This window comes from Drosophila suzukii, chromosome 4 (assembly GCF_043229965.1).
Source record: "Drosophila suzukii chromosome 4, CBGP_Dsuzu_IsoJpt1.0, whole genome shotgun sequence".
Lineage (NCBI taxonomy): Eukaryota > Metazoa > Arthropoda > Insecta > Diptera > Drosophilidae > Drosophila > Drosophila suzukii.
In genome coordinates this window covers 1858030-1882711 of record NC_092083.1, presented here as the reverse complement: position 1 = coordinate 1882711, position 24682 = coordinate 1858030, and the positions used below count along the sequence as shown (strand labels likewise).

The 24682-nt window shown below is 38.3% G+C and overlaps 2 protein-coding genes across 41 annotated transcripts in view; one reads left to right on the top strand and one right to left on the bottom strand.

Annotated features, from left to right (window-relative positions):
* Nucleotides 1-13294, bottom strand: part of yellow-h (L-dopachrome tautomerase yellow-h) — a 44599-nt gene extending 31305 nt beyond the window's left edge. Inside the window, exon 1 of the mRNA XM_065867414.1 lies at nt 13257-13294. Coding sequence (XP_065723486.1) covers nt 13257-13279 — 23 coding nt within the window. The 5' untranslated portion in view covers nt 13280-13294. The remainder of the gene's footprint in view (nt 1-13256) is intronic.
* Nucleotides 1-24682, top strand: part of LOC108020336 (putative leucine-rich repeat-containing protein DDB_G0290503) — a 40962-nt gene that overhangs the window by 9498 nt on the left and 6782 nt on the right. For 9 of the 40 annotated variants that reach the window (XM_065867399.2, XM_036813424.3, XM_065867403.2 and 6 more), the window contains 5 exons: nt 14209-14293; nt 14558-14746; nt 19315-19545; nt 21693-22120; nt 22169-22283. The exons of 1 other annotated variant lie outside the window; for it this stretch is intronic. In XM_065867399.2, coding sequence (XP_065723471.2) covers nt 14209-14293; nt 14558-14746; nt 19315-19545; nt 21693-22120; nt 22169-22283 — 1048 coding nt within the window. Of the gene's footprint in view, nt 1-13055; nt 13131-13818; nt 14000-14042; nt 14094-14208; nt 14294-14420; nt 14459-14557; nt 14747-19283; nt 19546-21692; nt 22121-22168; nt 22284-22343; nt 24369-24682 lie in introns of those variants that run through there. 30 more of the 40 variants (XM_017088483.4, XM_017088485.4, XM_070997176.1 and 27 more) reach the window with 25 other exon arrangements.

Genomic DNA, 24682 nt, shown 5'->3' with positions numbered 1-24682 from the left:
TTCTCTTCAATACCTTCCAATTGAACAAAAAAAATTTATCACGCCCACTCTAACGCCCACAAATTGCCCCAACCTGTGGCGCCTACAATTTTCATGCTAGAAAAAAGTTTTAACTAAATGTATTAGTCTCGTCAATACCTATCGATTGACCCAAAAAAAGTTTGCCACGCCCACTCTAACGCCCATAACGCTTAAATTGTCTACCGCCGACATAACCATATATTGAGATCAGGGGTAGGTGGCGCTTTTCAGTCTCGCTTTGCTGCTTGCATATCTCCATTTCCCTTTGGTCCCTTTAGCTAAATATACAGATATACTAAATATACCAAAACGCCTAATATTAGTCATTGATGCAATAGGAGAACAGCTGCCCAGCTTCGAGCACTACATAATACAGTGCGAAGGACAATAAGCACCCTTAAAAACCTCGATATCAGCACAAACTCCAGGGATTCAATCCTGTGCTTTATTATCATAAGAAAACTAGACCAACAGACTCTACTCTTGGAGCTACACTGGATAATTCAGTGGATGCACCAACGCGCCTTCAAACTGGAGACGATAAGCGCACAACCTACAATAACGCTCCAACGCAATCAATCAGTCCACCACGAAGAAAGCTGCAAGTCTTGTCACCTAGGACCCATTACTTTATAGCGTGTAGCCGTTTTCAGTAGGAGAATGCACAAAATGCTTGTCTACAGCTCACAAGGTTGAATGTTGTGAATCACTGGCTACTTTTCGAGTCTGTCAGCAACGGCATCATTCAATGTTACATAACAAAACCAGTGTCCGGCGTAATAACCACTACACTCAAAAAAATAATCAATCAATTAATTTTTTTTGTAAGGAAGAAGAGGAAGAATCGCTATTTTTATTTAACTAATGGCGAATTTATCTTGATTTTTTTTCTTGAAATTATGGAAAATTCTTTATAAAATGTAGTAAAGAAATACCCATATTTTAAGGGAAAAGTGACTTTTTTTTATACATTTTGATGGTGGTCTAGCTGGTTAAGACGTCCGGTCAATAAACAATCGTACAAAAGTACCTGGTTCAAGCCCACGCCACGGCAAGTGTACCCTTTGTTTATTTAATTTTCTTTTTTTTAATTTATTTAGTTTTTATTCTTCTTAGTTGCACTTTTCTATTTACCAAATTGTTTAAACGGTTGTTAAAAAGATTTAGATTAGAATAAACGTTATTGGTATGCGTAAAGCTGGACCAAAAACACCATAGCCCTCTTTAGTCATTGTATGACATGAAGCACGCGTGGCCGAATGGTTAAGACGTCTGGCTATGGTGTGAGCTGTTGCGGGTTCGAGATCATACCGGGGGTAGCCGCGTTTGCTCACTCCGGACAACAAACGCAACCCTGAGACCACTTCAGAGCAGTGTTTGACACTGTTTAAGCGCGATCCGAAGCAGTTTCTGTGTCGTTTCGTTACCGTCGGCGAAACATGGATTCCCTGGTACTCACCAGAAACCAAGGAGCAGTCGAAACAGTGGAATTCACCCGGTGAACCTGCTCCGAAGAAGGCCGGCCATCGGCCGGAAAGGTGATGGCCACCGTTTTTTGGGATTCACAAGGTGTGATCTACATCGACTACCTGGAGAATGGCAAAACGGTCACAGGGCTGTACAATACCAAATTGTTGGGCCAATTCGCCGCCGAATTGCAGAAAATACGGCCCCATTTGGGGAAGAAAAAAGTGCTCCGCCCTCGCCAAGGCCAAATTGGTCGAATTGGGCTACGAAGTGCTACCCCATCCTTCTTTTTGTTTCCAAACTTGAAAAAGTCACTCGCTGGACAGAAATTTGCGTCGAATGAGGAGATCGTCGCTGGGACATCGCTGGGTCAAGTGTATCGAGCAAAAAGGAGATTATGTTGAGAAATAAATCGCCACTTTTTCAAAATTTTCGTTTTTCTTTTGGAGGTTAAGTACTTATCGGACCACCCTCGTAGATTCCGGGTCAAAGGTAAATCTTATTTCAAGGAGGATGGCAGTTCTGCTATCTCTTAAAAAAACATCTCCACCGCTTAAAATATTTGGAATCGGAGCAATAAGAACAACAGCAACTAAGTCAATACTAAAGCTCTCGTAATGTACATCTAAATTTAAAACACCAGTAGAGGTATTTATTATTCCAAATGTTATTACAGCTCAACCGTCATTACCAATTGCAAACGATCTTAATATTCCCTTGGGACTGCCGTTAGCAAATCCTGACTTTCGGACCCCTGGACCTATTGACCTAAACTTAAGGACTGGTCTATATCCCTGCTTAATGACCGGTGAATTTCTTAGACTAGAACCTAATAAACCTGTTGCGCAAGGCACAGGCTTAGTTATATAGTCACAGGTTTTCTCATGTGATACGGAAATCAATCCTATTTTGGAAAAAGGCGTAAAGGATCTTGCAGGACCTAACCTGCTTGTGAGCTACCAAATGGTGAAAATCTGGTGGATGACAACCAATTTGATAAAGAAGATAGCAAACGGCTGAATGAGATCTCTCTCGACGAAGAAAGGATCTATTTTAAACAACTTAGCGTTGTTAGATCATAAAATACTAGAGTCAGAAGATAAAAGTCGCCGATTAAAATAGGACCGACCTCTCGTCAACGTCAAAACTACAAGAATTACGAATTTTTTATGACATTTCTAAACTTAACCAAGAAATATCTAAGCTTATCTCTAAATCGACGTCTTACTAACTCACCCAAGGGAGTGTACGCAGGCGACTACTATATATACAGGAAGAAATGAAAATCTACTGTGATCGTCCGATCGTTACAAGTGATACATCAATCGAAAGGTATCTCAAAAACAAAAAGGGATACATAGACTTAAATAAAATCAATGGGCTTGGGAGAAAGAAAGGTCAAAGTGTAAAAGTGAAAATTTAGAAAACTTGATCTATTGGGGCCGTTGGGAATAAATGCACAAATTCATTAGTCTAGTTGTATTCTCACAGCAAAACATGAAAATTATAGACGATGTTAAACAGTTTTATACAGGAAACTTTAGTTCTACCTCTTTTGGAAAAAAAAAATACCTAAATTTCTTACACCCGTGACATTGACTTTGGCTATATGTCGTTAGAAAAGTATTTCTAGCATGATTTGTCTAAATATCACCGTTTAAAAATTACGGGCAAACTTTTTTTTATTCAGACTTTTTACCTTTTTTTTGTATTCTCAAAAACGGCTTTAATGATTTTGGGTTTATCCTCAAAGTGTACAAAGTACGACACGTTGTTGTAAAAAGTCAGGTTTTAAAGTTATTAATCAACAAGAATGGCCGCATTTACCAGTTCCGAACTTTTAACACTACCTGAGAATTTACCTTTTTTTCGTGTTCAAACTTTTCATTAATGTCCTGAAACCGGTTCAGTGTTTTCATGGTACTCATACAAAATGAGATGAGATCTGAACATTCCCTATATAGCGTTTTTCTTTGGTAGAGGCTATCTAATCAAAATTCATTAGATTACAATACCACTTCTAAAACCTAATCAACCCTTTGGCTGAAAAGCCCAAACTTTTGTCAAGAAACTGTCGCTGCAGACAGCTGTTTTATTTGACACCAAAAGGTAATTCCCCTAAAATTCGGACAAGGGAAATTATGGTAAAGGGAAGTCCGATAATGTTAACAAATTCACTTCCGAGTGAAAACTGGAACTCGCCTGTATATGTCTTTATTCTCTTTAGTAATAGTCTGGGTCGAGTCCATTGACGCATTTCGGGGCATTTATCCAAATATGGGCCGTTCTTCTACAAGCCTAACGGATTTCGGGAAAAAATATTTTCACATTTTTTATTTCCCTAAAACTTTTTATACCCGGTACTCGTAGAGTAAAAGGGTATACTATATTCGTCGGAAAGTATGTAACAGGCAGACGGAAAAGTTTCTGATTCCATAAAGATATATGTATATTCTTGACCAGGATCACTAGCCGAGTCGATCTAGCCATGTCCGTCTGTCCGTATGAACGCTGAGATCTCGGAAACTATAAGAGCTAGGATATTGGGACTTGGCATACAGATTCCTGAGCTTCTTACGCAGCGCAAGTTCGTTTCAGCAGAGTGCCACGCCTACTCTAACTCCCTCAAGTCGCCCAAAACTGTGGCGCCTACAGTTTTGTTTTAGAATAAGAACTGAAATGTATTGTTCTCATCAATACCTATCGATAGACCTAAACGGGTATCTGATAGTCGAGGTACTCGACTATAGCGTTCTTCCTTGTTTAATAATAATTTGTTTGTAAGTTTGTTAAAAAAAACCAATACGCTGTGCTCCCAGTCCTTCTTTCTATCGCCAGGAGGTCTTTTGGTATGGTTGCCACTATCTCAGATACTGCGCAGAAGCTGCTTGTGATGCGTAGTGCGCAGCGATCCATAGTATCGGGCGCCAGGCTGAGCCTTGAGGTACTCATCGTGTCACCTGGTTCTCATGCTCTCCGTTGTCTAAGTCGTAGGTGAGCACTATATCCTTAAAAATAGTCCAATAGTAGGTCGGTTAGGTAGTTCAACATGCCCATGTTCGATAATCTGAGAGAGCTAGAGAGTGTTTTCAGATTTAGATTCCTTATCTTCGTACGCAAGTTAATTGCGCGAATATGCCACGGCCACTCTAACGCCCACAAACCGCCCTAAAGTATGGATCCTACAGTTTAAGTGTGATCTGATCTGAACATATGTAAATTTAAAAAAAACCACGGATTTACGCGAAAATGTTTTGGAGGTAAGTTCTTGACATGCAATAGGGAAGATATCTCCATTCTCCTAAATGCCCTCACGGGCCATTGTCTTCTAGGGACTCACGCGCGCAGGCTGGGTCTCAGTAACCACGACTACTGCCGCAGCTGCAAGCAGATAGACGAAGAGGAGAGCATTGAACACCTCCTATTCTTCTGACCAGCGCATAACCTAAAGCGCTTTCAAACCCTAGGGAGCTACACACTTCCCAACCCTGCGGCCATTCAGGGCATAGGCATTATCAAACTCCTATGTTTCCTAAAAAAAACAAACTGTTTCGCGAGATCCAATAACCTAGCTAGGGAAAAGGATCTGCACAGAGATTATTATCACAAGGGACACAGTGTGGCCTAAGTGAGCGGATTACCTAACCTAAAGTTCTTGACAAATCGCTGGCCTTTGATGGTAATTTGATCTATTGCCAAGGAAGAACGCTATAGTCCAGTGCCTCGACTATCAGATACCCGTTACTCACCTAAGCAACTTTACTTTACTACTTACATTTTTACATTTTACACTTTTCACTTTTATCTACTGGCCGTGACGTATGGGCGTAAAATCATCACCATTAACTAATATTTCGATTTGAACCATTTTCAGCGTACCGATAGGTATTGTTTGTGGGCGTTAGTGTCGACCTGGCACCCTGCTGAAATATTCTTGCAATGATCAAGAATTCAAACTTTCTAGCTTTTGTAGTTCCCGAGATATACGCGTTCATACGAACGATTTTTTGAGGTTTGTGAGCGTTAGAGTGGGCGTGGTACTTGGATCAATTGGTATGTATTGACGAGGGCAATACATTTAAATTACAATTTGTAATCTAGCATTAAAGAAAAAGTTCGAATTTTGTTGACCTATGTTAATTGGTCGTACTGAAACCCGTTTCAAATGAAAATATACCACTCTATAAATCTTATATTTATCCTATTTGTGAACAGCGCCTAATATAGTATATACCAAACCTTCAATATTAGTGTAGAATAAGTCCTTTTTTATAATGTTACCAGACTCTACAAATGTAAAGTAGTCGAGACAGAATCGTACTCAAGAGCAGAACGGGCGCAGAACACTTATAGTTATAATTTCTATATGTAACCTTATATCCAACACAACTATCCTAAAATAAACCTACACCACTCGAAAAGCTACCCTTCTCAGTTCAGAAGTGGGATCAGTGTGGTTGGAAATGTGTGAAGCGGAGGAGTTGTGCCAAGAACTCTAAGAAAGCAGCAAGAATCGTCGGCGTGGAAAGTTTGCAATGGGATGTGTTCCCAGGTCTATGTGACAGCTTAAATTGCAAATTACGGATGTGTTCCAGTTCTACGTGGCAGGCGGATTCAAGGAAAGCAGATCGGGAATCTTAGTGAACCCGTGGAGTCAAGCACATCAGTTAGATCAGGATTCTTAGTGAGCCTGTGGCCGCAGAAGTCTCAAGAGCAGCAGAAGTCTCAAGAGAAGCCAAAGCACATACACACAAAGCGGTTGTGAGTATTGGTGAATTTTACAAGTCGATGCAAGTCAGAATTTTCTAGAAGCCGGAGCACATACATGCATACAAGGAGTTTGTGTGTATTGGTCAAGGGAGAAAGCAGATGCAGAACTTTGTGAGGTACATATAGTTGTGTCGCTCGCAAAGAGAACTGCCAACCTAGTCGCTAAAACAACATTAAAATGCCGAAAATAGCAGAACTTAAAGGCGACGTGTTAAGATTCCTGCTGAGATCTAGAAACGTGCCAGTTTCGGGCACCAGAGCCGAATTGGTTCAAAGACTAATACAGTTTGAACAATCGGAGGACGTAGAACTGCCAGCAGCAGTGGGTATCAACATGCAGCAAGAAGAAACGATGTCAGCACAGTCAGCGGCAATTTCACAATTGCAAAACGAGATGAAGGAACTAAAGGACATGTTAGCTCAATTAGTTACCGTTCAAATGGGAAACGCAGCACCAGCACATGCAGGAAGTCAGCAACAGCACCAAATAATCGATTTGGACATCAACGAGATTAACAACGAGAGCATTCCTGTACAGGCTACGAACAACGTGAGGCAAGCTTCAGTCAAGGAAATTGCCAGCACCTTGCCAGAATTTGATCCCAACGACGACAACGCCATTTCAGTCAATCAGTTCATCGATCGTGTCAACAAAGTGGTTGATGCCTACCAGTGGGACGAGAAGTTCCTGTTACTCGCCATTTATACAAAGCTAAAAGGTCCAGCCAAGATGTGGCTAGATTCATCACCCATTCTACACACTACGTGGAAAAACTTCGCCGATGCTATAAATGATGAGTTCGGAGCAAATCCGGACGAAGCAGAAGTGCATTTCAACATGGCCAATGCAACCAGGCGACCAAAGGAGACGGTAAAGGAGTACTGTTTCAGGATGTCAGCCCTTGGGGTGCGCTACAAGCTCAGCGAGGCAGCGATCATCAGATATGTTCGCGCAGGTCTACAGCATCGTGAATTGCAAAACAGTATTGCAGCAATTCATTTCGCCACAACGAAACAGCTTCGTGATGCAGCCGAATCGTATTTCGTTAATCGCTGTCGGCCAAATACGAGCAAGAAAGAGTATTCACCGAAAGCCAGCAACTTCGAGCAGAAACCAGACAGCGATGTTAAACCACCAAGGACAAAGGAATCCGTTATATGCTACAACTGCGGAGAAAAAGGACACTTTGCCAATTCGTGTCCAAAGGAGAAGAAAAAGTCACGCTGTACCAAATGCAACAAGTTCCACGAGCCAAATGGAAGTTGCCAAGCCACCAATGTCATGCATGTAGGAGCCGCAAATCAGGACAAACTTTTCACGAGGAAAATCTGCGTACACTCGCACGATTACAGCGCCTTCATCGACACGGGTAGTCAAGCCAGTCTCATCCGACAATCGGTTGCCGAGCAAATAAACGCCAAGCGCCACAAGTGCTCTATGAAGATTAGAGGCATTTGCGGAGGTTCATGTATCCTCACAGAAGCGATGACTGTGGATATGGATATCGATGGGAAGACGATTACAGCGAAAGTGTATATAGCAGACAACGATATATTGCAGGAGGACTTTCTGTTGGGACAGGACGTCATCATCTCCGCTCATCTCGAGCTCAACTTTGAGTCAGGCGATTCTAAAATCGAACGAGCAGTCCATCAGCCAACAACTCCTGTAAGCACCAATATCGGGAAGCTGCTAGAAAATTTTAAGAACGACAAAGAATGTAAGCAAATGCGCAGCTTACTGGAGAACTTCGCCGATGTTTTCTCGACAGGATTGGAAGGCATAGGAAAGACAAGCGTGGTCAAAGCAGACATCACCGTCGAAAGCAATCAGGTAGTAGCACAAGCCCCATACCGAGTATCCGAGCCAAAGAAAGAAATCGTAAGCAGCATGGTCGACGAGCTGCTAAAGCAGGACATCATCACGTTGTCAACATCAGAGTACGCCAGCCCGGTGGTGCTCATCAAGAAGCCGAATGGTAGCGATCGAATGTGCGTCGATTACCGCCGCCTAAACAAGCTGATCAAGAAGGAGAATTTTCCAGTGCCAAACATCGAAGAACGTCTGCAGCAGGCGAAAAGATTTAAGTATTTCTCATCCCTAGACCTCAACAGTGGATACTATCAGATAGAGATAGTCCCAGAGAGCCGAAAATTTACTGCATTCATCACCACAGATGGATTATACGAATTCAAGCGACTTCCGTTCGGATTGAAGAACGCACCTGCGGTTTTTAATCGACTCATGGCAGAGTTACAAAAGAGAGTGCAGAAAGGCGACATGATACACTACATGGACGACATCCTTATTGGCAGTCAAACATTTGATGAGATGTACGAGAAGCTTGAGAGGATCCTAAAAGTTTTAAAGGAGTGCGGATTAACGCTAAACCTGGACAAATGTGAGTTATATAAGCAGTCAATAACATTCCTTGGTCACCAGATACACGCAGAAGGAATCAGTCCTGGAGAAATTAAGACGAACGCCATCAGAATGTTCCCGAAACCAGCCAATGTTACCGATGTGAGAAAGTTTTTGGGTCTCACTGGTTATTTCCGAAAATTCGTTGCTGGATATGCCATCATTTCAGCGCCATTAAGAATCCTATTGCGCAAGGATCAGCCGTTTTCGTGGAAAGCGCCACAAGAAGAAGCCTTCGACGAATTAAAAAAATGTTTAATATCAAATCCAGTTGTCACCAGCTATCGTCTAGACGCAGAACATGAACTACATACCGATGCCAGCGCCGTTGGTTTAGCCGGAGTTTTGCTACAACGTGAGGAGGACCAGCTGAAACCAATCGCTTATTATAGCCGAGCTACTTCTAAGCCGGAGAAAAATTACCACAGCTACGAACTTGAGGCTCTAGCCGTCGTGGAATCGTTGGAGCGATTCAAATACTACATTTATGGCAAAAAGATAAAGGTTGTCACCGACTGCAATGCCCTAAAGACGTCGATGGAGAAACGAGAACTGATACCCCGGATTGCAAGATGGTGGTTACGCATTCAAGAATTCGACATAGATATCATTCATCGAGCAGGAACACAGATGAACCACGTGGACGCACTCAGTCGAGCTCCGTTCGAAGATGCTCGAGAGATGGATACCGCAAGTCTGAAAACAGCAAAAACGATAATCGACGAAGAGGACTGGCTATTTTCCATACAACTACAGGACGAGAAAATACAAAAAATTGTCGCAAACATGAAATTGGAAAAGAAATCTGAAAGCGACGAGTATGTGATCGAGCAAGATCGCTTGTTTCGAAAACATGGCAACAATTTATTATGGGTTGTGCCGAAGCAGTTGAGATTCCACATTTTACATGAATGTCACGATAAGGTCGGACATATGAGCACGGATAAGACAATGGCACGAATTCTAAACTTATTTTGGTTTCCCCGAATGCGAAACTATGTCAAAAGCTACATAAAATCCTGTGTGGGCTGTGCGTTTTATAAAACACCAGGTGGACGTCAGGAAGGTCAGTACCACTACGATGACATCAAGCCGATTCCCTTTTCCACGATACACATGGACCACCTGGGGCCATTTCCAAAGAGTTCCAAGAGAAACGAGCATATTTTGGTAATAGTCGATGCATTCACCAAATTCACCATTGTACGAGCGGTGAAAAGTACAGCAACTAAACACGCCCTAGATGTCCTGCAAGATGTAACCAGCTACCTGGGAATGCCAGATCGAATTGTAACCGATCGTGGTACAGCATTTACATCAAAAGATTTCGAGAAGTACTGCAAGTCAAACAATGTAAAGCACATTTTAAATGCAGTAAGGACACCCAGAGCCAATGGTCACGCAGAACGCACAAATCGCATAATTTTGTCAATGTTGTTGCCTTCCAATGACATCGATAAACGTTGGGATGACAATATCCGATCAATACAGTGGAGCATTAATACCATGGTAAATAGTACAACTAAATGCTCTCCCTTTCAGCTCCTGTATGGGTATGAACCTCGAGATATCCTAAAGAACGCGATAACCAACATTATTCAAAGCCAAGACCAAAAGATGCTAACCGATGCGGAATTGGATCAACTTAGAGCAGATGCTGCGAGAACTGTCAACGATCACCGAGCTGCCGCCAAGAAACGCTACGATGCCAAACATGCGAAGCCAACTGTTTACAGCCTTGGAGACCTTGTGCTGGTCGAGAATGAGCCATTCAGCACGGGCACATCACGCAAATTGGAGCCGCGCTACAAAGGACCTTTTATAATCACCAAGGTCCTGCCGAACGACAGATATCTTGTAGAAGATATCCCTCACGCACAACGAAAGCAGAGACACTACAAGTCGGTGTATTCGTCCGACAAGATGAAGCGCTGGTGTGAGCTGCCACCGGAGGAGCCCGATGAAGATGACGACTTTGAAGATGATCCACCCCATGAATCCTGCGAGGAAGCAGAGATTTGTCAGGAGAGGCCGACTGTGAACAGCGCCTAATATAGTATATACCAAACCTTCAATATTAGTGTAGAATAAGTCCTTTTTTATAATGTTACCAGACTCTACAAATGTAAAGTAGTCGAGACAGAGTCGTACTCAAGAGCAGAACGTGCGCAGAACACTTATAGTTATAATTTCTATATGTAACCTTATATCCAACACAACTATCCTAAAATAAACCTACACCACTCGAAAAGCTACCCTTCTCATATTTTAGACTTGCTTTTGCTTTAATTTGTTTATGAAATATTCATATACTTAAAACATTTCTCATATTATTAGGGAACAGGTCTGTGTGTTGGGAGACCTTTTCTTTTTGGCCTGCCATTTCATCATTTGCTTATGAAACTTAATGCGGTAGTTACCCTTAGACAGCTTAATATTGTAGGTAAAAAACAAGAAAGAAGCTATAGTCGCTATAGTCTATTATAAAATAGCTGTTACTCAGCTAGGGGGGGTGCGAAAGAAATGGAGATATGCAAGCAGCCAAGCGTGTGTTTTCCAGATTTCATACTTTATTTTTTTATATCTTATTAATAACTGTTAACAAAATTTCATTTCCTTTTTTCCAAAATCTTCAAAAATGTAGGCGTAAGACATGTTTTAAAGTTATAGTCGTTTGTGCGGGTTAGAGTGGGTGTGGCACCCTGCTGAAAAAAAGTGGCGCTGCGCAAGAATCTCAAGAATCTACATGCCAAGTCCCAACCTTCTAGCATTTATAGTTTCATACGGACGGACAGATGGACATGGCTAGATTGACTCGTCTAGTTATCCTGATCAAGAATATACATACCTTGTATGGTCGGAAACGATTACTTCTACCTGTTACATACTTTTCGCGAATCTAATATACCCTTTAACTCTACGAGTAATTAAACATAAAAACAAGGAAGAACGCTATAGTCGAGTACCTCGACTATCAGATACCCGTTACTCAGCTAAGTAGAGATATGCAAGTAGCAAAGCGAGATTAAAATGCGCCACCTACCGGCGGTATACAGATTTAAGCGTTATGGGCGTTAGAGTGGCCGTGGCAAATATTTTTTTTTTTTGGACCAATCGATAGGTATTGTCGAGACCAACACATTTCAGTTAAAATTTTGTATCTAGCATAGATAGCATCACAGGTTTTCGCGGTTTGTGGGCGTTAGAGTGGGCGTGGCATATTCGCGTAACAAACTTGCGCTGCGTATAAGGCTACGGAATCTAAATCTGAAATCCCAATTCTCTATCTTTGATAGTTTCCGAGATATCCACGCTCATATTTACGATTTTTTGAAGTTTGTGGGCGGTTTATGGGCGTTAGGGTGGGCGTGGCAAACTTTGGGTCCATCGATAGGTATTGATGAGAACATTACATTGCAGTTAAAATTTTTATTCTAGCGTTAGAGTGGGCGTGGCACTCTACTGAAACAAACTTGCGCTGCGTAAGAAGCTCAGGAATCTGCACGCCAAATCTCCATAGCCTAGCTCCCATAGTTTCCGAGATCTCAGCGTTCATCCGGACAGACAGACGGACAGACGGACAGACGGACATGGCTAGATTGACTCGGCTAGTGATCCTGATCAAGAATATATATACTTTATGGGGTCGGAAACGCTTCCTTCTGCCTGTTACATACTTTCCGACGAATCTAGTATACCCTTTTACTCTACGAGTAACGGGTATAAAAAGGTTTTCTTCGGACTCGTAAAACGTAGCAAGTTTAAAAAAAGGTCTGTATACAGACTTATAAGTTGGGACTCTTTTAAAGTCAATAAATCTCACCGCAAAAATATTTAAATCTTAAAAAAAAAATGTATTTTTGCTTATTTAATAAATTGTAGTTTATTTTAACTTATGCTCTGTCTTTTCTACGTGTTTTAATCAATCACATTTAAAACTAAACAGCTATTTGATCGCAAATTATTATGATATGCAAAACGGTTGTCCCAATTCATAAACTCAAAATGTCACTTACACAAAATGGATATTTTAAGGAACAAATAATTAAGTTTTTTTTGTTAAGAACAAGAACGCTAAAGTCGAGTAAAGCGCCACCTACACGCGATTTCAATATGAGGTATTGAGGACGGCAGACAGTTTTAAGCGTTATAGGCGTTTGTGGGAGTTTTTTCGATAGGACTTGACGAGACCGATACAATTCAGTTGTTATTTTTACTCTAGCATCTAAACTGTGGGCGCCACAGTTTTGTGCGGTTTTTGGGCGTTAGAGTGGGCGTGTCACGTTAACGTACCAACTTGCGATGCGAACGAAGCTAAGGAATCTAGATCTCATATAGTTTTCGAGATCACAGAGTTCACAAGAACAGACGAACAGAGCGGCAGACGGACATGTCTAGATCGAGTTGGCTGGTGATACACAGCCACATACTTTCCCCGAATACAAAAATGGTTGGATTTTTTGTAGATATCACTAGTTTACAGCCAAAGAAGTTACAAAAAAGATGACTACAACATTTTTTATTGATAAGGAGGACGGAAAAAATATGAGAAAATCAACTGTCATAACTTACAGACCTCTTCCCTTTGTCTTTACGCATGTGTATTTTAATAATTTATGCATATACTTTTTAAGTTGCGGGAGTGCTACAGCGCAATTTTACACGACTTAGCACTGAAGTGATTTCTATATGTTTATTATTAATGCAACGATCTTCCGCGTTGCCAAAATTTAACTATCTTTATCCTTTAAAATTATGCAAATACATATGTATGCATAATCATAGGTCTATTGTTAACTAATAACGTAATAGTGATTTCCAATTTATAGAATTTTTAGTGGTAACACAGATAGACAAACTTACACTTATAGTGAACCTATTCAAGTGATGCGAAGTGTACATATTTTATATTTAAATAAAAGCTTCTTGTAGCACATACCCCAACGCTTGCCTTCAAATTTGAGAACAAGAGTTTCTATAATTAGCGTTTTCGAGATCATTTTGTTCGCTCACATTACGCTCTATACACATAATGTATATACAAATCTTATTGATGTATAAATGTACACATTTAATTGTGTGAGAAAAGCGTTTATTTTGTTTTGAATTCTATTTGTGCTATAAAATTTAATGGACACGGACTGCAATTAATTTCACGAATATTATTAACAAATATTAAAATCCGAATCTAATATAAATACGACAAAAATGAATTCCATAGTAGAGAAAAAAAGAGGCTTTCGTCCAAGTGATCTTTTTGATCATAGTAAACGGCAAATTTTATTCAACCTCAGTAAGCAGCTATGGCCGAACAAAAATGTACTACACCTCCTTCTAAAAATTTCAACTTCTTTTACTACAGAGTACTTTACATGGTGTATTAATACTTTTTAAAATAAAACGTTCGCAAAACGTATGTTATTTGTGATTTCATGGAAAATCTCTTTTCCGGGCAGCGGACTACTTTAAACATATACAAAAGAAATAAAATAGGATAAGTTAGAATATATTTTTATGTATTCCATTAGGAACACACAGATATACCGAAGACTATTGATTTGCGCAAAATATTTACTCCTGCGACCGATGCTACTGAAATATTGCCGAAAAATCGTAAGTAATCAAAAAATCAATAAGAAAAGATGATACGTAACAGTCGTTTTGACAAAGCTTGAAATAAACATCAACAGTGAACCTTATAACGTGACTAATACTCGCTTGTTTTACTTATTTCGTTTAGCTTTAACGATGGGCATTGCTTGATATAACATACGGTTCTGAAATGCTTTCAAAAGTAAACGTTAATTACGTATCGCCTTTTTAAATTAAATTTTAGGTAAACTTATTTATCTTCATTCTTTAACTTATTCAAAATAGGAAAGCTATATGCCTCGTCTGCATTTTATTCTCCAACACTACACCCTACTGTGGAAGACCAAGTTGAGCTAGCACGAAGAATATCACATTCATTAAGTGATATTAGTAACCAAACCTCTAAGGGTCAGTCAATGTATGTCAATCGAAAAAAACGCTCAGACAAATGGGTTCATGAAGGTAGATCTCAAGGTAACAGTCTTTTCGAATATGGTGTTATAAAAAGCGGTTCTCACAATTGTATTACCTAATACTGATTAAATATTTATAATTTAAGTTAAGTTTGGGGTAAATATCAAATACGTTAATAACAAAAATTTGAAATGGCGGAAATATGCGGCTTCGTTTTGATAGCTACGTTCGGCCAAATAGACTCGTTTTAAAAAATAGGGCTACGTTGGGGTACCCAAAATTGATTTTTTTTTTAATATCGATTGTAGGAGGTACGCCCTTGTCTTACCTTTTTAAAAAAAGTCTTCCTTCACCGAATGTGTGAAAGAAATGCAAAAAAGTAGATTAAAAAAAAAATATTTTCAAAAAATGGGAACGAAAGGTCAATTTTAAGGCAACTGGAGGGGATTCCCCTTTCTCAAATTCTCTTACTTAATGAAAATGTTGCACGCACTTTTTAAAAAATTAAAATAGGAAATAAATTTTATTTTATTCCGCTTGTCAATACCTAATAAATCTAAGCATTTGATAATAAGTAATGAACTTACGCCCGCATCTAGCAAGAGCAACGTCAATGACGTCACAGCCAGTAGATAAAAGTGAAAAGTTTAAAATGTAAAAATGGAAAGAAGATATATATGTAAGCGTCTATGTTTTTTTTGAATCTATTCGAAGGATTATTAATTTTGAAATTTGTGGTTAGCGTTGTCTTATGTTGTTTCTTGAGCTTAGTAAGCAAACATATTCCAAAAATCTTTCAAATTATTTATTTCTAAAATACCGTTCAATGTCTTTTTTAAGTATCACGATAAAAAGCATGCCTGCTTCCGGCAGAAAACCCCGCTTATATATTTTATACCTGTTTGTGCCTAACCGAAGTAGACACTTCCGGGTCACACCGCGGGACAAGGGGGTAATGAGCACTTGTCGCTGGCACGGGGACGCTTTGCTGGCAGGACGATCGCGTCGCGGCAATGGTAACGATGGTTACTGCAATGCCGGACCACAGGCGATGCGGAACTGCGCTGGGGTAGAGCTAACGTGGTTACCTGCTAGTTGAGATAGTGTATTACGAGCCCTATTCCCAGATGTAGGAAGTAGAACCGCGGAGTTAAGAGGTGTGTTGATAACTGATTTATTCTTCATTTGATACCTGCTTATATACTACTTGGAACACGGAAGCTTAGTGTAATGATTAGCGAAATAAGCTATATTCTAAAGTAGGTCAGGGAATTATGATTATGGTGCAGTTGGCTCAGCTAAAACTGCAACATGTGCTGACTGCATTGGCGCGTCAGTGTGCCGTTGAGTCTGTGAGACGGTGAGTCGGTGAGATGGTGAGTTAGTGAGACATATAATATGCTGATCAGCAATTCTCATATGCAGTGGGTGTTACTGAACGCCTGGTACTGACACTGCAACATGTGCTGACTGCATTGGCGGGTCAGTGAGCCGTTGAGTCGGTGAGACGGTGAGTTAGTCTACCGTGAGTGCTACTGAGCGCCTGGTACTGTTCCCAACTTGGGTACTGCTTGATTTGTTGGGTGTGGTCATGTTGAGTACCTTTTGGTACGAACAATACCCTTGCAGAGGGTATAATGACTTCAGTCAGAAGTTTGCAACGCAGTGAAGGAGATGTTTCCGACCCCATAAAGTATATTCTTGATCAGCATCACTAAACCAGTCACCTAGCCATGCCCGCCTGTCCGTCCGTCTGTCAGTCTTACGCAAACTCTCTCTGTTTTATAGCTATCGGGACGAAACCTTCTTAAAAGTCTTATTTTGATTGCAGGTAGTATATAAGTCAGAACGAGCCGGATCGGAAAAATATATCCTATAGCTCCCATAGGAATAATCAAACAAATATTTTTAAAACAAGCAAGGAAGCTTACTTAGGCACGCCAAAGATTATACACCCTTGCTGGTCGTTCCCGTGGGAGCATTGTATGTACAGAGGTTTTTGATTTTTAGAAAACTAATAACTAATTACAGAAATTACGGTATATAAAATAACGGTCTATGTATTATTTTGACATTAATTATACACTCGTTCCTATGACTGCTATTTGATGAAATCGTCCAAATTGTTATAAATTTTATTCAACATTCTGAAATATTAAGAGAATGAAATTCTGAAGAGTATAAGTTAATATTTCAAAAAATGCAGACATTTTAATAATTTTTTTTAAAATTTTTTAGAAAATATCTTTTTGATCATACCTATGGGAGGTATAGGATATATTTATACCCTTGCAGAGGGTATATTGATTTCAGTCAGAAGTTTGCAACGCAGTGAAGGGGACGTTTCCGACCCCATAAAGTATATACAAGGGTGGTCAAAAGTATTTTCACAAAAAAAAAGTTAAATATATTCATAATTTGAACTTACATCTTGTTAACTTTGGCATCAATGGAAAGGTAATTTAAATGCCGTTTGAATGATACAATACATTTCTTAACACATTCAGTACTTATTGAATAGGACGAATTTGTGTGAAAATGTCCTTTTTGAACTTTTTTCCTCGACTTGAAAACTTAAATTTTTTGATGCAAAAAGTTTCTTCAAACAAAAATAATAGTAACTGCAAAAAGAATTTTTCAAAAATCATTTTGCTTATATTTTTTATGATTTTTTGAAAATGCTTAGAAACATGCATTTTAGGCATATTTTTCTCTTTTTCATACAAATTTTTTCCGACAGTGTCACCTTTAAAAAACCATAAAAAATATAAGCAAAATGATTTTTGAAAGATTCTTTTTGCAGTTACTATTATTTTTGTTTGAAGAAACTTTTTGCATCAAAAAATTTAAGTTTTCAAGTCGAGGAAAAAAGTTCAAAAAGGACATTTTCAAACAAATTCGTCCTTTTCAATAAGTACTGAATGTGTTAAGAAATGTATTGTATTATTCAAACGGCATTTAAATTACCTTTCCATTAATGCCAAAGTTAACAAGATGTAAGTTCAAATTATGAATATATTTAACTTTTTTTTTGTGAAAATACTTTTGACCACCCTTGTATATTCTTGATCAGCATGACTAGACGAGTTGATCTAGCCATGTCCGTCTGTCCGTCCGTTTCTACGCAAACTAGTCTCTCAGTTTTAAAGCAATCGGGCTGAAACTTTGCCAAAAGTCTTATATCTTTTGCAGGTAGTATATAAGTCGGAACCAGCCGGATCGGACAACTTTATCTTACAGCTCCCATAGGAATAATCGAAAAAAAAAATTAAAAAAAATTATATCTTTGGTGTTTTTTAACATATAACCTCCTAAGCTTCGAAATAACATTTTTTAATTAGTATTGAATTTCACATTAAATTTTATCAAAATCGGAAGACTATATCGTATAGGTGCCATAGGAACGATCGGAATATTGGTGGGAAAATAATATGAAACAAATTATAGCTTCGGTGTTTTTTAACATATAGCCTTCTACGCTTGGAAATAACATTTTTTAATTAGTTCTGAAATTTTAATTTAATTTTATCATAATCGGACGACTATATCACATAGCTGCCATAAGAGCGATCGGAAAATTGGTGGGAAAATAATATGAAACAAATTATAGCTGCGGTGTTTTCTGACATATATACTATTGGGAATACAATTTTTTGTATTTTTAAATTGAATTAATATAACTGCAAGGGTATACAAGCTTCGGCTTGCCGAAGTTAACTTCCTTTCTTGTTTTCCTATACGGCTCTTTCCGACGAGTTCAAAACGAGTATCAGATCCCCTTTACTCAGCTAATCAACTTCAAAAGAGTGGGGGAGAAGAAACGTCGATGTTTTCATTCTTATCTACTTGACATTTTTACTTCTTACAAATTTCACTTTTACCAAATAGCTAGATACGGGCCTAAGGTCATTACTTATTAACTAAAGGCCGATATTAAACATTTTCTGCGTGTTGGTATTTATTGATACGCGGAATAAAATAAATATATTTTAAACTTTAACCTTTGAAACTGTGGACGTTATTGTTTTGGACGTGACACATTCGCATAACAAAGTTGCCCTGCCTACGAAGCTTTGGAATCTAAATCTGAAATCCCAACTTTCTAGCTTTATGGAGTCCGAAACGCTTTCTTCTACCTTTTAAATACTTTTCCCTGAATGTGTAGGGGATTTTTTTTTCTGAACACATTTTAAAGGAGCGATTTTAAGCGTAAATGATTTTCTAGCATGCGTCAAGGTAAATAAATAAAGATTAAATTTTATAACACAGTGTTATTAATGACATTACATATTTTAATTTAAAAATTTGTTGCATACTTTTGCTTCGTAAACTTTATTTGAATTTGGGGCAATTGCCATTGTTTCTCATTTTAAATAGACAATAACCTATGTCTTAATCTGAAATAAGAAAATAATGTTCAAGTCGAGGACGCGAACATACTAAAATGTATATACAAACGTGAGAACCAATTATTTAGGAAGCTATATTGAACAAATTCAGCTATTCTAAATAAAAAAGTAAGCAGTCATTTACATCTCCTTTGTAGTAAATAAAATTAAGAAAAGATACAGTGAACTAATAAGCTCTCATTTTTAAGTACGAACCTATACAATCGTTTACATATTCAGGGAATGAGTGCTCAAGTGACGCTGTAGATCCATATAAAGAGAATTCCGAAACAAATTCCACATTGGAACTTACAAAGTTGGAAAAAATACCGCTAAAGCTTATAATGAACCCAAACGGAAAAGTCCGTGATTATAATTCGCTCAAAGAATTGATTAACGTTGAAACTGGCCTACTATCGCCTGATAATTGCGCTGAACTAATAACTGCACTTCAACTTCATCAAGGACGAGGTAACTTATTACATTTTAAATGTACTGATTATAACAACTCAGTATTTTACGATCTTAAGCATTAACATAAATACTGGTCACATTATAGTATAAACTATTTTATGTATTTTCCTTTAATAGAATATTAGAAAGAGTATTATTTACTTTAGATACGTTTTCTTGCTCATTGAAGGCGATTACATTGTAATCATAGAATCTTAGGCACATTTAAGAAGACACCTTTATAAGTTATGGAAATATGGGTTTTATTCAGAACGAGAGCAGAAAGCATTAACCACACAAGGTAATATACCTCATTGGAGAAATTTGTCAAAGAAATCGACCCTTTAAAAGGCATAGATTAAAAAATTATAAAATTTTAAAATTGAAATACGTCGATAATATCCTGGGACAAATTTAAAAGATCAATATTGCTGGATTCAGAATGGTCCAGGGTGATTGCTGTTTTTTTTTACAGTCGGCCCACTATCACGAAAATTGTTCAACAAAATTTGTCTATGAATCCTTTTTGTGTCCAATCCAGTTTTGTTTACCTTATTTTCACTTCACTGTATGTCTCAACAGGTCGGCCGTCGAAACAACTTTATAGGAGGTGTCACAGAAATCTCTTCGAGGAAGCACACATTTCCCCAAAATTTCGCAAAAAAGGATATTGGTGATTAGGGTCATTTTAATGGTGGGGTTTATTCATTTTTGTATTCAAATGGGTTCGCCACTTAAAGGATAAACAAAGAAGGAAGCTAACTTCGGCAAGCCGACGTTACTGTACCCTTGCAGGTCGATACCGTGGGAGTTCCCCTGTTTTTGGAAAACTAAAAACTAATTACAATAGTTTTAAAACAAAGTTTTATTTTAATTTACTACCGTGTATGTTTACCGAAAACGAAATATAACGGTCTATGTATTATTTTGTCATTAATTGTCCGTTTAATTTTTATTTGATATGTTGAAATATCGAAAGGATGATATTCCCAAGAGTAAAAATGTCAAAAAACACCGAAGTTATATTTTTCTGATTATTCATATGGGAGCTACAGGATGTAGTTGTCACTCCGGCTCTTCCCGGCTTATATACTACCTGCAATAGAAGTAAGACTTTTGGGAAGGTTTCATCCCGATAGCTTTAAAACTGAGAGACTAGTTTGCGTAGAAACGGACAGACGCACAGGCAGACATAGCTAGATAGACTCGTCTAGTGACGCCGATCAAGAATATATATACTTTATGGGAAACGCCTCCTTCACTGCGTTGCAAACTTCTGACTGAAATTATAATACCCTCTGAAAGGGTATACAAATGAAAAAAATCATTATGTTGGAAGTAACAATAGACCATCCTGCTAAAAAACACCATTTGGGCATTAGAAATAGATTCTTTTAGCAGACATAATATTTTAAAGCGACATAAACACTCAACGGTGGATCCAGAATTTGGTTTTGGGGAGAAATAAAAAAAAAATTGGATTAGAAATCAAAAAATTTTGAATAAAATGCATATTACCGTGCGCGGAACCACGGGGGGATATGTGGTATAGATCCCCCTACTCGGGTTAGAACCACCACACTGGATCCGCCCTGCATATTACATATACATTTTACACGAGTGAAGGGATATATTTCTACAGCACCCTCTGTACAAGCATTAGGGAGAACGTCGTTGAACCTATCACCAGATTAGAGGGAAAAGCTGTTCTTATGGCTTCTATATTTTTACCAGGAGAGTGCGAATCCGAATTAACCCTGCGACGAAGCCGATTAACAATTGGTCCAAACTTGGAATCAGTCGAAACATCATTATTTTAGAAGGGCGGGTACATTAGGGTGGTCGATTTGGAGGTCTTTAAATCGTAGGGGGGGACGTATATAATATTGTCAAAGAAACTATGTCTTGAAAATCAGGTTTGACCCAATCGACCCGCCTTAGTATACTTAGATCTAGGATAAATGCTTAAGATCGTAGAAAACCCCTAATTTTTTGTCTGAAAATCAGCATATTATTTTAATGTTTTATATTTTTACATAAATGCTTTGCTTCATTTTTGACGCTCCCGCCGCTGCTCCCGCCGCCGCTCTCACCGCCGCTCCCGCCGCCTCCAACGGCTGCAATACAACCAACCCACAAACTGCTAACTTCTTCTGTATATGAAGGCGCCGAACTGTTTGCAAAACGCCGCAGAAAGGCTGATAATTGGATTGTCGATGAAACCAACTTAGAGACTCAAAATCCTCCATCTGGTATTCCAGATTACCAGCAGTATCAACAAAAACCGGCTATATCACCGAACATTTTGCCGGCATATTCTGATGCGGGAAAACATCGCGTTCAGTTGAATATTCATCAAAATCAGTTAATTGAAAAGTATTCAAAGCCGGGATTGCAGGTGGTTCAGTCTCCTTGGGATGCAGCTTTACAAACTGGTTCAGCCAGTACAGCGTTTTTGGAAGATAAGGATACCAAAAGTCAATGTTTCTCACCTGCTGCCGTATCACCCACTCCGTACTTCCAAAGTGGTAGAAGGGATTTTACGGATGCTGTGGAACCTACGCACTATAGTCCTCAGAAGGATTATAATAATGTATGCTTCTTATAATTATTGAACGTAAATAATAGTTTCTTTTTACAGGCCATTGCTTCTCCACCGCAATCAACCAATGTACCCTCGAACCCCCAAAGGGAGCTTGCATACACACCATCCGTTGCTCAGGGCTGGGGAGGTCGCAATGTGGAACTACCAAAAGGTTAGTATAGACTTACGGTAACGGTATAACCTTAATATTATTTTAAATTATTTGAAACAGGTTGCTGTAGTATAAATATGAATAAGCTATTGTATAACATATATATATATACATAAAATTGTATAAATAATTGTGTACATATAGACGCCATCAATTCAGTCAGTAGTTCGCATCGTAGTGCATTAGACCTTTCCGACCTGTTAAACCATCATCACTAGACCAGATCTAGCCCTTTTTCGTATCCGTTAGTACGTTGATCCGACCGTTTTTGCCGGGTCGAACAACAAACTATATCCAAAAGTTCTCATATCGACTATGAGATTTTTGTTATTTTGCTTACCGCACTCACTATTGTCGCGGCTCACACAAACGACTCGAGCTTCCTTATTTCTTTTTTACTTTCCAATCAAATTTTTACTTATAAAATACCGGAAAATAACATTGATTTTTCAATCTCCTGATATGAATGTTGGCAAACGTTCTTAAGCTGTCGCGCAAAGATTATAAAATGTAATATTTTAGGGTGCCACGCAGCTGAAAGAGTAATTAAAAATGTAAAAGACCGAAGTGCAAACGAAAAAGCTCTAAAAAATAAAAGAAAAAGCTTTCTCAATAACATTTACAAAAAAGTATGTTATCAAGAGTTGAAGATGATTTTTAAATTTTAAATTTCCAATTGTTTCTATGAGAGCTATGCAATAAAAGGAAGAATTTTGGGTATGTTTCAGACCGATAGCTTAGAAATTAAGAGAGAGTATTTTACGTACACACTGACAAATGGACATGGCTGATCATGAATAAATATACTTTAGAGGTTGGAAACGACCCCTTCACTAGGTTGAAAACTTTTGAATAAAATCATAAAAATTCGTAAGAGTCTTAGCAATAATTCTGAGTACAGAAAAGGTTTTCGATATAAATACCCCTTTAGCACGTTCCTAAACCGTTGTTAGTTTAACCACTTGAAAGCAAGTGTTCTTACAATTGGTTTATTTACTTTGTGGTTTTTATCAACGGAACTATACAAATATTCATTCACACTGCACGTTAGTGAAAATATTTTTTAACTGAGTTCTAGGGTCTTGGGAAAGGCCATAGCTGTTGCAAAGCAGCGTCTGTCTGATCATGCAAAATTCTTTTAATTTATTACTTAGCCTGACAATAAAGAGATCAAGAAAAAATGCCTCAAAATCTAAACAAACTTTACCTGTCACTTAAAATCCACTTTTACTAAAATACCAGAGGTCCCACAAAAATGGTTCAAAGTACCTTTTCAGACATCTTCTAGTCCCCTGGGCTACGGACGGCTTAACTGTTATCAAACAAGAAAGGAAGTTAACTTCGGCAAGCCGAAGTTTGTATACCCTTGCAGTTATAATTATTAAATTTAAAAATACAAAAAATGATATTCCCAATAGTATAAGATACTATGTCAAAAAACACCGAAGCTATAATTTGTATCTTATTATTTTCCCACCGTTTCCGATCGTTCATATAGCAGCTATATGATATAGTCGTCCGATTTTGATAAAATTTAATACGAAATTCAGAACTTATTAAAAAAGGTTATTTCCAAGCGTAGGAGGTTATATGTTAGAAAACACCGAAGCTATAATTCGTTTCATATTATATTCCCACCAATTTTCCGATCGTTCCTATGGCAGCTATATGATAGTCGTCCGATTTTGATAAAATTAAATTCGAAATTCAGAACTAATTAAAAAATGTTTAGTTTATATGTTTAAAAACACCAAAGAAATAATTTAAAAAAATTTGTTTTCCGATTATTCCTTTGGGAGCTGTAAGACATAGTTGGCCGATCCGGCTGATTCCGACTTATATACTACCTGCAAAAGAAAGAAGACTTTTGGAAAAGCTTTAAAACTGAGAGACTAGTCTAGTGATCCTGATCAAGAATATATATACTTTATGGGGTCGGAAACGTCTCCTTCACTGCGTTGCAAACTTCTGACTGAAACCATAATACCCTCTGCAATGGTATAAAAATCCCTAAGAATCGAAGATTTGGTACTTTGATCACGATTTTCGTAAAACTGTGACGTGAGGGAAAGTTTCAAAGTTTACGTAAGTAATTTAAAGGAAAAAGATATCAGATTATGTAGCACTTAGTCTTGGGGTAAAAAAAATTCGGAAAATCATCAATGACATATCCAAAAAATGTTTTTTAAATAAATTTCACACTTAAAACGTTCTGAAATTAAAGTTAGGGAAGTTCTAGTTGCAAAAGTTTGTTTATATAATTATGCGCCATTGAAGAAAGTTTTTTTTAATTATTGAGCGGGTTGGAACTACTTTTATAGGATTCTCAAAACCTTTACTTGTTTTTCAAATCTTAAGGAATAATAAATCTTGGGTTTTTTACTTGTTGTTTTCTTGGT